This window comes from Spea bombifrons, chromosome 2 (genome assembly GCF_027358695.1).
Source record: "Spea bombifrons isolate aSpeBom1 chromosome 2, aSpeBom1.2.pri, whole genome shotgun sequence".
Lineage (NCBI taxonomy): Eukaryota > Metazoa > Chordata > Amphibia > Anura > Pelobatidae > Spea > Spea bombifrons.
This window is the reverse complement of record NC_071088.1, coordinates 28876477-28891437: the sequence shown is the minus strand read 5'-3', so window position 1 is coordinate 28891437 and position 14961 is coordinate 28876477. Positions and strand designations below refer to the sequence as shown.

Below are 14961 nucleotides of genomic sequence, written 5' to 3'. Positions count from 1 at the left end.
TGGCGGGTGAGCTTAATTATGCTTTGGCCAATTCATATAACCAAAACATCTCATTTATATTATGTTTATATATTTGTTGCCAACTTTATTAGGGTAAGAAGCGCAGACAGTTTTTGTTTCTTGCATCAATTATCTCAATTTAAGACTTACACAATACATTGTACAGACATTAAAATGCTGATGCTTAACCCAGGGTACTGAACTGAGCAGGTTTTGGGAGGCATTTCTTGAAAAAGTATTTCCCTCCCCAGAAGGAATGATCGTCTAACAGTAAAGTGAATAATAGAATTGCTAATATATTACCTTCATAAGGTCAAGTAAAACACCACTAATAATTCCCAGATATCGTCTTTCCAAAGACTGGGGGTGGTTAACAGCCGGAAACTGGGGGAGAAAGCAGAACATATATCACTAATGGCATTTTACTAATGGAATGAGAAAGTGAGTGAAAGGAAAATTAAAAAGAAGAAACACCAATTTACATCAACGGCTAAAATTGTAGACAAGTACTTGGCACTATTGAGTATATGATCAGAAATGATTATATCCTTCACTGTCAATGAAAGTCCTACATCGTGGCTTTCTTTAGAAGGGTGGGTTTACACTCACTCCTGAGATGTACATACTTGCAAGAAACCTTCACAAGCCAAATGTTACACAACATCTTGATATATTCAGGAAACAAAAGATGAAGTATGAGTATACTAGAAGATGATATAAAAACTTCAGAGCCCAGGGGGTATGTTTTGATTGTGATTTCATAAGATACACAGATTTTTTCACTTCTGTAGATCAAGGCTGCATAATGTTTAATGCTCTATGAGTTAATATACTTTGATCATTAGACGTTGGGCTTAGTTCAAAGGAAAACATGTTCTCCTAAATCTGGCTTGAAGGTAATTACAAGTCACTGAGCACTAAAATGTTCTTAGAAACACCTATTAGCTAAACACCATCAGCGTTTCCGGCAGCTCTTGGTTCAAGGACTCAGGTAGGTTCACAAATAAATGAGACTACATACTGATACGTAGCAACTTTTTAAATTCACTAAGGCGTGTACAATATTACATGGAAATACACAATGATGGGTGCCTACCACCGTCACTTCAACGATTCATATCATGAAGCAGAATGTTATATCTGGAATCACATTCATTTGATATATGCTTATGCATTTATACCATATTGTCTAGTCTATTGGGACTATACTATTGTAAACTTTAGTGGTTCTTTATTGGTTCTAGTGGTTCTAGTATTTATTAGTCCTTTTTAATATAAAATATTTATGTATATTCTATGTATGGGTGTGCAGCTCTTTACTTACATATGTATTGATTTGGCAGCCAGCGTGTGGGGAACTGCTTAGTAGCTGGCACCCTTGTTAGTAATGTGTCCTTAAATATCAGGGTGTCTTGACCATTTTTTATTATTTTAATACCATTACAAGGTTTTAAACTGGTATTGCAATGGCACGCTTATGGCACTAACCACACATACAGACTAATGGCAAGCTTGTAGTGCTGGACAGTTCCAGGCTCGGGTATTTATAGGGGTGTATAAATATAGTATACCATGGCATTCAGCTGTGTTAAATGACCCTGCGCTACGAGTGCAGCAGCTTACAGCACATATTAAAGGGATCTCTGACCTGGACTTCTGAGAGAGGTAAGCAAATCACTGGGAATGTCTCGGAATGGCTAAATGTGTGGCTTGTGTAGCTGAGTTTGTTTCATGTTTTGCTGTGAGTAGTGAGTGTGGCCAAGAGTGGTTGGTATGATTAAGAGTAGTCAGTGTGTCTGAGTTGTGTTCGTTTGTTTTAAGGGTAATGAATGTATATAAGACAATGGGGACAATTCTTCCTTGTAAAGCATAGTGGATTTCATAGTGAGCATTTTAAAATTATTATTACAAACATAAACAAGGCAACGTGCAATGGATCAGTGATATAGTCTGAATCAGAAACATCAGTCACAGACTTTGCTTTACAAGCAAATTATCTATTTCCTAAATGTGCACAGAGCTCTGCATCAATAGCTTATTTCATTAAAGGAATCCTTTTCATTAAATGAATATACAGCCTGCTAGACAGTGCGCATTATCCAATACATCTCACAATTTCAATAAAACCTTTGGAATTTATATGAAACACTTTCACTTTATAAACATGAGTAGTACACAACGGCAGATCAGTCCTGTTGATTAAGAGCAAAGAAACAGCAAAGTCATTCTCATGAAAAATTTCTGAATATGTGCAGGGAATATGCATAGGTTTCAGGATGAGAAATTGAAATGTATTTGGATCAGAATAAGATGGAGGGAATTATATCTTAAAAATGCGGATCCTGGGTTAAAGAATTGCTTTCCTTCACATCTTATTTATCTAATCCTATTTCTTGTGCTTAATGGGTAAAAAATCTGTTCACTAGTGAGAAGTGCTGCTTTCCCTCTTCATCACAACATGCATATAATAGAACACTGCATTTTTCAGGTGTGCATTATTTTTATTATTATCATCTTTTACTTATATAGCGCCAGCAATTTACGCAACGCTTCTTACAATACATACATTCAAGGGGTATGACAAGACTAGAATTGACAAACTAAGACAAACCGATACATTAGGTTGAGAGTGCCCTGCTCACCATGCATTCTAAATACATATTTTTAGTCAGATGCAATAAGAATATATGAAATATTTGAAATTATACCGCACAGTGTCAACAACAACAACTGAAGTGGAACTGTAGCATTTTTTACGATATCATTTTATTAAACCTACCAATTGTATTTTCTGTTGATCGATCAGTGGAACTGTTTGAGATTTTATGTTTAAAAGTTCACATAGAATCTAAGAGCTATGCCTAAAAAGTAATTACATCCATTCTGCTGGCTGAGGGGAGACTGTATGCTCCCTGCATTCCCTTTACATGTAACAGCTATCTCTGTAAACACTGCTACATTATATCTGTCAGTGAGGAGGCAGCTCCTGCTATCAGAGGGAAGACCAGGTTGTCATCCCTTTTCCTTCAAAAAAGGGATATCCAACCAGCAACAGGCATGATCTTAAAAAAATGTCAAATTGGTCAAATGCCGGCCTCTTGGCAACTAATTCTAGTGTTGTAGATAAAACTTGGACACATAAATAAAAGTGAACTGGCTGTACTCTTACAGTGTCATAAATCAAGGGAACCAGAAGATTGTTCCCTGGTGGTGTGTCATAACATGCAATTTATGGTTTATCCTAAAATAATGTGCTTGCAAGGCAAGGAAATGAAAAATACTTGTATTGTCAGGGACTACAGAAAAAGAAGTACAAGGACCAAGATATTTAATATTAGATATATATATACAGAAACTTCTGAACTGTTAAATAAATGCACTTCTTCGTATACAGCCAATATAGGGGGTAATGAGGAATGATATTACAAGAGCCACTAGACTGTAGGGTTCTAAAAAGGACTTATGCTCCAACATAATTTAAACACAACAACAGTATATATTCTACATACATTTTGTTATCTCTTTACAGTCAAACCTTCATTTAACATAGGGTGTACCAATGTTAGGACTCACAGCCTGACCCTACAGTCAAAGGTGCATTAGGCATAACAGAACATCAACAGCAGCTCAGATCATCCTAACACTCATAAGTTTTCAGAATCTTACCTCTTCCCTTCCAATAAGCATGGAAGCACTCAATTAACCTTTCCATAAAGCTCAACGAAGTGAAGCTTTAACTGGTTTGCCTATATAAAAACCTGTTGCTTCACATACATTTTATATTCTTCCAGGAAGTTGACCATTTGAGGTTCCAATAACCTAGATTAGCATTTTTTTATTAAAACCATGCATGGCCTATGTATTGGAAAGTCTTTAGGTATATACTGTAGGTATAGAACAATGAGGAGTGCTGAACATTTTATGCAAATACAATTATTATGCAATTAATACAATGGCTAACAAATGCAGTACAAACTTTACCAAATTTGCTCTTTTTTTCTTTTGATGCTAACACAGTACACAACTATACCTTTAATAGCTATCAAATGAGACAACCTACTGACCCCCAGAGCTAACACATATATAATTTTTATTATCCTATTTATATAGCACCAACAATTTATGTAGCACTACTTACATCTATGCTAGTATATTTTGAAACTCACCCGCATTCCATGGAAACGAGGATTACTATAGAAAAGTTTCATTTGCTCTGAAGGTAGAGGCCCTAAAACTTTCTGAATTGTGAAAAGCTGGTCAATTTCACTTTCCCCAGGAAAAAGTGGTTGTCCATCACTCAGCTCTCCTAGGATACAGCCTACAGACCACATGTCAACAGCTTTTCCATATGGAGCCCTAAAATAAGTATTAGAAAAATGAAACAAAGTTGTACATCAGTAAATGGACAAATTACTGTTTTTTGTGTGGGGGGTCACTTAGAAATTTCCTTGTTTTTGAAATAAAAGAACATTTTGCAAATGCCCTAATCCAGTAAAAATAAAAGAAATTTTGTGGGACTTGACTGTTCTTTTAACAAAACACTCGCCAGCACACTCAAAATTGTTTGATGCAGCATTATTGGATACAATTATCATGCTATTAATTTGGCACTACTTCCCAGGAAGAAATGAAAGAACTTGGCACCATGTATTAGATTTGTCGATAAATCAGTTAGCATTTCTGTGCATCAATTAGATTGTTCTCTAGTTTTCTAGTGTTCTCTGGTTTTAGTCATTACATGAGGAATGACAGTGCACGATTTTTTTTTACAAAAAAAGATCTATACTAAGAATAATCAAACATTCTTCTAGTGGTTATTTAGCGGTAAAAAAACCCAGGTTGGCCACAGAAAGACAGGACCTCACAAAGTTTAATTAGTTTTTAATGAAAAGGTCATAGCAAGAAGCATGGCATGACATCACGCTTAACGTTTTGATAGCACCAACGTTTTGAATGCTGGACGCAGTTGTCTATTAGCACACCCAGAACTATGATATTCCGACATCACTTTGTCTATGGCGAAATAATGGTAACGCTGCTTGATGTCATAATAAGCAATACACGTGAATGTAGAAATGTCAGCTAAAAGTCAAGACGGACTTTCTTGATGAAAAAGAACACAAAATAAATGGTTCACAGATCAGACTGATATATGTGTGTCTTAAATTTCTACTGGAAATGTCAGCAACTGTAGAGAAGTATATATGCCAACATGTCTCTGTGAAATACCAAACGTCAATACAATAATTAAACAGCACTGAAAAAAGTCATAACCACAGCAATGATAAGTTAATAATAACTTACCCTAGGAGCAGCTCTGGAGATCGGTACCACCGGGTGGCCACATATTCTGTATAATTGGCATTGCTGCCTTCTGACAAATTTCGTGCGAAGCCTGGAAAAGCAAAAACAAGCCATTTTGTAAATCTACAGACCATTTAGAGCATATCATTTAAAAAGGAACCTTGTAAATAGGAACTGGCATAGCTTTTAACATCATTAAATTCATGTATTGAAATCATTTTAGCTTTTGCTTTTTGTTTGTCAATTGAATTGCTTTTGAGATATTTAGTGTAAAAGTTCGCTTCATGGAAGTTAAGACCAGGGGCAGTCTGTGGCAGGGCCAGTTATCTGATCCATTGGCTGCCCTGGTCTTATCCTCCCCTCAACCGTATAAAGGCTACAGGAACATTCAACAAAAAAAACAGCAACTTAGCAATAGAATTTAGATAAACGAAGGAGGAGGGATAATCATTCACATAGCAAATGAAGCTGCTCCCATGGTATATACCATCCAGTACATTTTAATACTTGTATATTTCATATTTTATTCTGCAACAATATCAGTAGGGCTAGAGTCTCTTTTAATGAATAAACATCTACTTCAGTGCTTTAAGAATGTTTTTAATAGGTACGCTTTTAGAAATGAATGATATGTGGAAAAACCTTTACAAGTGGGGAAGAGAGTCAACATTACCCTATTTTCAAGAGACAGTGCCCTGGTTGAGTCTTCTGTCCCTTAAATTATTTGCCCCAGGATTATCCCCCGAATACCTATTATGCCTAAGGGTATAACAAATGACTTGGTGTTCTTCAAATGCCACACAACGTACAGTATTTTGCAGCTAAACCTATAAACTTTATTTTACTCAAAATAACATTTAGTAAAATATTATATATTAATTATATATATATATATATATATATATATAATTATATATTAGATATCATTAAATATTTACAAACGTTATCCCTAATTCCATTAAAGAAATGAAATTCTGAGTACATGTACAAAAGTAGGCATATAAACATAGTATTGTGATTGCTAATGTTATCGCTTTGGGAAGAAAAGGTTGAAAAGCACTAGCATAAAAATAGTAGTCAATTTGGAGGTGTTCATTTGCCAGTGAAGGATCTTGGGGAAAACAGATATAGTTAATAATAAGGCAAGTGGTCTGGAAGAGAAGCATGCCTTTTTGCAGATCTGTAAAAGGTCTGACATTCATACAAAGTAATTGAATTGTATAGCAAACATTCAGAAACTCATATAATGCACTTGGGCCACAATCCCTCAGGCGGTATATTAGATTAACGGAAACATTATGAAATGCACAAAATTGCTGCTATCCCAGATGCTGAAACACTTCAAGGAGAAACATGGGCTTATTGTATGGGATGAAGGGTTTTAAGACTAAATGGAACGTGTGTTAGTTGCACGGGTCACTAGTGAGGCTTATGAAGAATACTGATGCTTTTCGGTTTAGAGAAAGGTAACGTGTACTTATGACTTGTCTATGCCTAGTATATTTTTATCACAGACCTTAGAGACCTTAGTTGAAGCGGATACCTCTTATTAAACTAACACAGAAAAGATGTAAATATACATAAGGTTTCAGAAGCTTTGAGGTCTCTTCCGGTTCCATCTGAAGAAGAGACCTCTGAGGTTCGGAAACCTTATGTACCATTACATTTTTTATGCTGGCCCAATAAACGCTATTAGTTGGATTTTCTCTGGGGCTAATACAGCAACATCAATTTTCCTTGTATAGCCCATGGAATAAACATGGAGATAAAAATATCATAACAGAAATCCATACAATAAACGGACAGGGGGTTAAAAAAATGGATTACTAAAATGATGTGTTTTGTAGTCTTAAAGCAATGTAGGAGGAGAAAAAATAAACAGCACATAGAATCTTCACCAGTTTACAAAAAAAGACACATTTCAAATTTTACCAGTTGCTGTAATATTTACATATCTAATTATATAGCAAAAGGACTTGTTAAAGAGTTAAATACCGTAATCTATTAACATTAAGAGGTAATGCTTGTATGTGTCTATATATTATATATATATACACATATATATACATATATATATATATATATACACATACAATCAATGTATACATTATCACCGCCTTTATTGTTTGCAACCCTATAATACCAGTATAATAATAACAGTTATTCAAACACCTCTAAGAATTTGCGATTCAACATATTCTTGTTGGCTTTGCAGTTCAATGTCACAGTTTATATTGCTACAAATTATTGCTACCATTTCAGAGCAGTAAATAATGGTTTCCCTAATAGTTTATAGTGTTGAACATTTGGCTCGCTGTTGTCAAGATCTGTTATTATCTTAACAGTATTTGTTCCATTATTATCTGTTATTTTATTTTAAAAAGTGCTTAGCAGGAATCAGATTGGCTGTAAGATCACAAAATCCATTCCATAAAACAATGCGTGCTGTGCATTTTTTTTTTTTTTTTTTAATAATGAATGTAATTTTCTTACAGAGTCCAATACCGCATGAAAGCTGATTCTGGCCCTTACATATACCATACTGAAGTATGCTACGGCAGGGAGATGAGCTCCCGCTGAAATCAATAAGGTTGGGGTGTTACTTTAATAAAGAAAATATGGAAAATGTCGGTACTTACCAAAGTCGCAGAGCTTCAAGATATCATTATAACTAATCAAAAGATTTTCTGGTTTAATATCTACAAAAAAAAAATAACACAACATAAATAGAGAATATACAGATGTCTATGCAGCTAAACAGCCACTCGCAAGTTCCACTGAATTCGGGAAAGCTTCCCTTCGTTTTGAGTACATATGATCACACTCTTGATATTCTTTTTGAGAATGCAGGGAACCTTCGTAATTGGTGTTGATTTACATCCAAGGCTCCCTATGTAGCCTAAACTTTTTCTGCTCCCCTGCCCCAGCTCCTTCATTTCTTGCTTCTTTTTTTTTTTTTTTTTTTTAACACTTCAGTATTCACAATGTGTGTGAGAATTTCTTCCACAAATTCGCAAAGATGATCCACGTGGATATGTAGCAAGACATATGGCTACACGCCTAATTAAATTGCTTCCACATGTAATAAAAGGGGTAAGCGAAAAGCCACATCCAGCATCAATAATTCACTAAAACCATACTGTACTAAGACTTGCTATGTACAAGAGCTCGTGTAGCTGCTTTACACGGGGAAATGCGGCACAGAAAGATCTTTAAAGTTTTATTGTAGAAATGAATGATCTTGCTGGATTTTTACATTGATCAGAACTCTACAGATGTACCTATTGGTACTTTTTAGTATTTCAAATCTGCCAATTATATAGCTCCTTCCCCAATTATCTATACAATGTATCATGATCTTGGTGTATTGTACAAACAATATTTTCTGCACTGATTGCACGTTCTGCCAACAAATGAATTTTGCCAAGGATTCATCTCATGGTTATACCAGCCAAGATACTGAGCAACACCTGCGATTCCAGTTTTGAAATACAGAATATGCTACATTTAACATGAGTTTGTGTATGCAAAACCACAAATACATTCATTTGAAATCACTGTCTATATTTAGAAAACATTCCTGAAAACATCTGATGGTAAGAAGAGTGATCCTTAATTGGAGGCTCTAAATTGCTTTACTTTAGTGAACGCATTTGCATGCATCTGTTTTGTGCATTCAGGGACAGAAATAGTCTCTGCTGGTGTTTTCTTTCCTCCTATTTGATACACACACACTATATGGACAAAAGAATTGGGACACCTGACCATTACACGTACAGGGACTTTTAGGACTTTGCATTCTAACCACATAGGCAATTATAGGTAGTTGGTCCCCCTTTGCAACAATAACAGCTTCCATTCTAATGGAAATGCTTTCCACAAGGTTTTGACATGTGTTTATGTTGGATTTTTGCCCAAGAGCATTTATAAGGTCAGGAGTGATGTTGGACGAGAAGGCCTGGCTTCCAATCTCCATTCCAGTTCATCCCAAAGGTGTTCACGGGGGTTGAGGTCAGGGGTCTCTGCGGGCCAGTCAAGTTCTTCCACATCAAACTCATCCAACCATGTCTTTATGGACCTTGCTTTGTGCACCGGGGCTCACTCATGCTGGAATAGAAAAGGTCCTTTCCCAAACTGTTCCCAAAAAGTTGGAAGCATAGCATTGTCCAAATTTTCTTGGTATGCTGAAGCTTGATTTCCTGGAAGTAAGGGGACTAGTCCAAACCCTGAAAAACAGCCCTAAGCCATTATCCCTCCTTCATCAAACCTTACAGTTGGTACAATGCAGTCAGGCATTGCCTGGCATCTGCCAAACCTAGACTCGTCAGCAGACTGCCAAACAGAGAAGCGTGATTTGTCACTCCACAGAACACGTCTCCAGAGTCCAGGGGCAGTGTACTTTATACCACTCGATTTGATGCTTGTAATAGTACTTGGTGGTGTGAGGCTTTCATGCAGCTGCTTGGCCAGTGGAAGTTTAGAACTTTTCAGCAGAGCATTGGCAGCTTTTAGCAGGAATGAAACGTCACAAACTGACTGCATCCAAGGTAGCATGCTATCACAGTACCACGATTAAACTCACTAAGCTCTTCAGAAAGACCCATTTTTTTCACAAATGTTTGTAAATACAGTGTCAGGCCCCATTAAGGCTGCGGAGCTTCTTATCTCTAGTTCCCCTGTCTCGCTACAGTTCCCCTGTCTCGCTACAGTTCCCCCTTTGCTGTAATCCAATCCTGCATTTCCCTGTGCTCTGCTGTTTCCTTCTGATACTTCATTTCAGTCCTGCTCTTAGCTTCAGCTTCTGTTTCCTTTATAAGTTGTGCCCCACCCGTTTGTTACGTTTGTCTCAGTCTGCAGTCTAAAGGTATGTCCTTCTCAGTTCTATGTTCAGCTAATTAGTAATTTAGTAGACAGGGTTTGGCGCTAGGACCCACCGAATATTGGAGTACTTTGGCATAGTGGTCGGCTAAACTATACTATCTCCAGTTGTTATCATATAGTCCTAGGCTTGTTCCTGTATTTTTTTGTGTCTGTATTTTATGTACCTTTGCCCTCTTTTCCATGAATCATCTGAGGATTGCGGTTCCTCTCTCCTGTCCTCATGTCCCAGTTAAGATATCCTATCCTTGCTTAAAGGAGAAGCGTCTGAGGATCTCGGCTCCTCACTCCATTCCCTGTGTTCCTTGCCTTGTTCTCTGGCCTTTGTTGTGTCCTGTACCATGTATGTCTTGTCTGGCTATGTTTCTTGCTCTGTCTCCCTGTTCCTTGCTATGTCCCCCTTGCTCACTCTGTCCTCCTTGCTTGCTATGTTTCTTCTGTTACTCTGCTTAGCGTCCCTACTCCCAGCCTGCAGCATCCTGCTCATTTCCCTGTAGAGCTACATCTCATGCTTGCTCCAGGGTGCCTGCAGGATATCACTTTGTTTTGTTCTGGACAACATCCGCTGCTATGTCAGGGCCCTGGTATGTGGGCCACAACCCTAGGTGCCCAACACCCTGGAGAGTGCAGTCGCCTTGAACCAAGCCCTGTCCAACTCCGCTACTGCGCAATAACTCCTGCACACCATCACTGGGCACTCTGGGTCATTCCAGTCATCTGTATGGAACCAGCCCCTGACATACAGACTACATGGCTAGGTGTGTAATCCTATACACCTACGGCAATGGGTCTGATTGAAACACCGGAATTCAATAACTAAGAGTTGTGTCCCAATACTTTTGTTCATATAGTGCGTATATAAATATACATACACACATATCAGGATGAAGCTTGAATAGTAAAAAGCATGGTATATTTGTTTCGCAGGTTCATTGTTTTCTCCATATTTAGCTGTGCAACTCCTTTGTTATTGCTGAATAGCACCCACACTTCCCTTGCATGAGGGGCAGTCCTTTTAAATTGCTTTGTTGCTTTTTCCTTTTTTTACTAATTTTTCCTAGAAGCGTAGAAAGTTTGTTTTATATGAGTACATAACAGTGTTCTACAGCATCGAAACAGCAGGAAAAGGACTTGCAAATCATAAGTAAATAAAATGCATTTTTACATAGAGCCACAGCTTCTGTACAATCATGAAAAAAGATGTGTGAGTCTAGTCATTGTTATTTTATCGGAAGTATTTTTATTGGTTTACTATTTCTATAAGACATAATTTGGACGCTTTATGGCTTTTAAATAATGGCTATTCTAAAGGAATGAATGAGATGCACCTTGTACACTGCACCCATAACATGCATAACATCTCACCTCTATGGACGATGTCGTTCTTGTGACACCAGTGAATAGCCTTGATTAACTGGTAAATGTAGTTCTTTACTTTCTCCGGAGGAACTCCATTTGGCATTTCTTCCAGCAACTCAAGCATGTTCTAAATTTGGAAAAGAACAACAGGGTTCAGCATTGATCTTATTGCAATTTAACATGGCTCATTACAACTTCTAAAACCCACTCAAAGTCTGGTTAATGTGCCAGCCAACAGAATTATGCCAAAGCAGTCATGCAGACATCATATGGATGATAGATAACATAGTGAGGCATAAAATCCTGCCTAACAGTTTCAGATGGATAAAATATCAAACGGTGTAGGGTTAAATCCTCTTGACTGGTTGCTGTCTTATTGTTAATTTAAAACTGTTTTCCTAGGTGCTACACATTTCTGAATCATTAGAACATTAGTACATTAGAAAACACATAACATGTTTAAAAGGAAGCACGTGGGAAAGAGGTCATATTCAAAAACAGTATTTAATAAATACAGATGTGTATACATTACAAATTCTATACAAAAATGTCAGCAGTAAATTTAATATTAAATAATGAGATAATAGTTTATTTTGTTTCCACCTTTACATTACGAACAGGTAGCATCATTTACAGTGTTTTATCAAGGACACGATACAGCAAAAAATATGTGAAATATTGGATGGTTGGAGAAAGAAGGCTATATCCCATCCCAACAATGTAAATAGCAAAAGAGGTTTAACACCAAGTTTGAAGAAATTTCATTTATAGGTGCATTATCTGCTATTTATGTACATATTAGTTTGCCTTTATGGCTGCAGGAGATTGTGATATGTGCATGCTCAAGTCCTAGAAAAGAGGGACATCATGAAAGGAAAGAGGGACAGATGGATTTGGAGCACCAAGAAGCCCTGTCACCTAGTAACACTAAGTTGATATGCTATACAATTATATTATTCCTACTTATGTAATAACATCTTTACTATAGAAAAAGACTTTAAGAGTTTTTTTAATGTGATTGATTTTTTGGAAAAAAATCTATGTTGACCTTAATTTAAAATCTTTAAATTAAAGATTTAGATGTAAGTGGCATTTTGAAGGCAATCATCATCGGTGATTAGTTTTAGTCTGTTCTTCTGCTGCTTAAAAAAGTCCTTGTCACGGACAGGGCTATCAGCCGAGCCGTGACGTGGGAGTACGGGCGTAACAAGGGTCAAACGCTAACCAGACTTCCGGCGCGTTTGGTCACTTTCCCCGCAGGGCACCAAGCAACCACCACCAACCCCAACCCTTTTCCTGTTACCTGAGCAAGGGGATGGGAGTAGGGGGTTCAGAACTATGACATTCTGAAGGCGGGGTTATAGCTTCTCAACTTTGGTCTGGGATCACAAAATATGTAATATGACGCCGGCCGAGCTTGGCATAATTATGACACCAGGATCATCATAATTCTCTGGTCCTAGTGATCATTTTCATACCAAACTCCACACCTGTATCAGTTGGCACAAGGACACATTCGCATAACACTTGTTATGGTCATGCCTGCATGGCGTGTTTGGTCTCCCTGAAACCAGCACATCACAGGCATAAGGATGCAGTGTAGGATGGGCCCCAAAAGTTATGCACTCATCATATTTTGGACATTATGCATTTATTAATTGTACCCTGTGTCTATTGATACCCTGTCTCCACACCCCAGGGAGATGTAGCCAGGATGTCTGGCCTTTCACTCTTCCACAGGAATCCCTTCCTGTCCAAGGTGACAATACCCAGCATGGGGTAATCAAGTTTTATTTTGGGTTCTGGCTCCAAAAGGAAAGGTGTGAACAAATGTTACTGGACTTAGCCTCAAATCCCTTAACCCATTCAGTACCAAGCCTCAGTTACTCATGCCGTGGCATGACAGTCCTCTTTGTTCGTTCACTTCTCCATGGAGAAATGAAGATGGCCTTCTGCAAAAGGATAAAGGGTGGAGACTCCAGGCACATCCTCTCCCATGATAGGCAGATGGGGGAGAGGCTGTCCATGTGGGGCCGCCCTTTTGTGGAAGCCCACAGAGGGGCCAGGATAATACAGAACGATTCACTGAGAAAGAGAGGTGCAGAAACGAACCAGACTCTGTGACCATAAAATGAGTTTACAGGAGATCTGAAGTTTCAGTTCACCAGCCATACTATGCCTTATGAGGGGCCAACTCTTTTAACCAATGTACACTTAGCCCTTCTTGCAGGATATATTTTTTCCAAGGCTGACCCTTCATAGTGGATAGTGAAATTGAAAAGTTGACACTCCAACTCTCCTGCAAATGTAGTGAAAAATTCCCCTATGTATCTGCCAGTTCATCTTGTGACCTGGTGTTCCTTTTTTCTAGGAGCCCAAACATTTGGTCTTTGAGTATATAGCAATACCGCTTAGCAACTCATTTATAATCCAAGGAAATTCATAAATTAACTTGGTTAACTAAAACCCTATATTGTTGTATATAACTTAACTAAAAACAAAAATAGCTGCAAATAGGCCATGAAGTCACCTAAAAATACTTCATGGACAAAGCTCTGCCTATGTGGTCTATTAAATAAAGGGCATAGTTGGCCTAAAAATAGATATTTCTATATTACTACAAGCATTTGTAGTCCAGTTGTGAATTTATTTTAGCATAACCTCAAGAATGAATTAATTCTGTTGTAAGTGAAGCTCAGTAAATGTATGCACTGAATTGAAATCACTTTGTAATGATCATCATGTTTTTAATAACAGTGATGCCAGACTGGTGGTCAACTGGTACCCTGACACATATGGTTCAACTTTTCCAACATCCCAATAGTGACAGATTTTGCAGATGGATTCTCTGTGTGTAATTCAAAGGACCTACATTGTAACCATCACAAAAGACTAGTTTTCTTGGATGGCCTAATTTACTTATTTAGGTTGACCTTTTTTAAATTACAAATATTCTAGCTGGAACAGGTTAATAACCAGAAGACACGGCATAGTCTTTAATCAATCAAGGTGATATGTTTTTCTCTGAGATTGAACTACAGCACTGAAATACCAGTCCTCTTAGATAAAAACAAAGCAGCACATAAAAAACATTTACTGTAATGTGTACTTTTTTAGAGCCTTGGTTTCATCCCTAACATTCAGTTTACCTATACTAATGTACAAAAAAATCATGACATGTACAGCCTACTGATTATGAATCAGAGAAAATGCACTGATTTCAATAGCACACTTTTAACTCATGAACAATGGGAACACTCCAGAAATAACTGAGGACACATTTTGACAGAACTCGCATTTACAGAGGAAGCACCTAATTTAATAGCTACCAACAACTAACGAGAAACCAGATCGCTCACATTCTAGAAATTTTAATCCTTAAATAACCCTTAACTATTTCTTGCTCACCACATTGGCACC

At 37.4% G+C, this 14961-nt stretch overlaps 1 protein-coding gene across 6 annotated transcripts in view; it reads right to left on the bottom strand.

Moving 5' to 3' along the window:
- CDKL5 (cyclin dependent kinase like 5) overlaps positions 1–14961 on the bottom strand; it is a 118947-nt gene that overhangs the window by 19341 nt on the left and 84645 nt on the right. For all 6 annotated transcript variants that reach the window (XM_053457321.1, XM_053457326.1, XM_053457323.1 and 3 more), the window contains 5 exons: positions 11548–11668; positions 7944–8003; positions 5305–5395; positions 4167–4356; positions 304–384 (listed from right to left, as the gene is read on the bottom strand). In XM_053457321.1, the coding sequence (XP_053313296.1) occupies positions 304–384; positions 4167–4356; positions 5305–5395; positions 7944–8003; positions 11548–11668 (543 nt within the window). The remainder of the gene's footprint in view (positions 1–303; positions 385–4166; positions 4357–5304; positions 5396–7943; positions 8004–11547; positions 11669–14961) is intronic.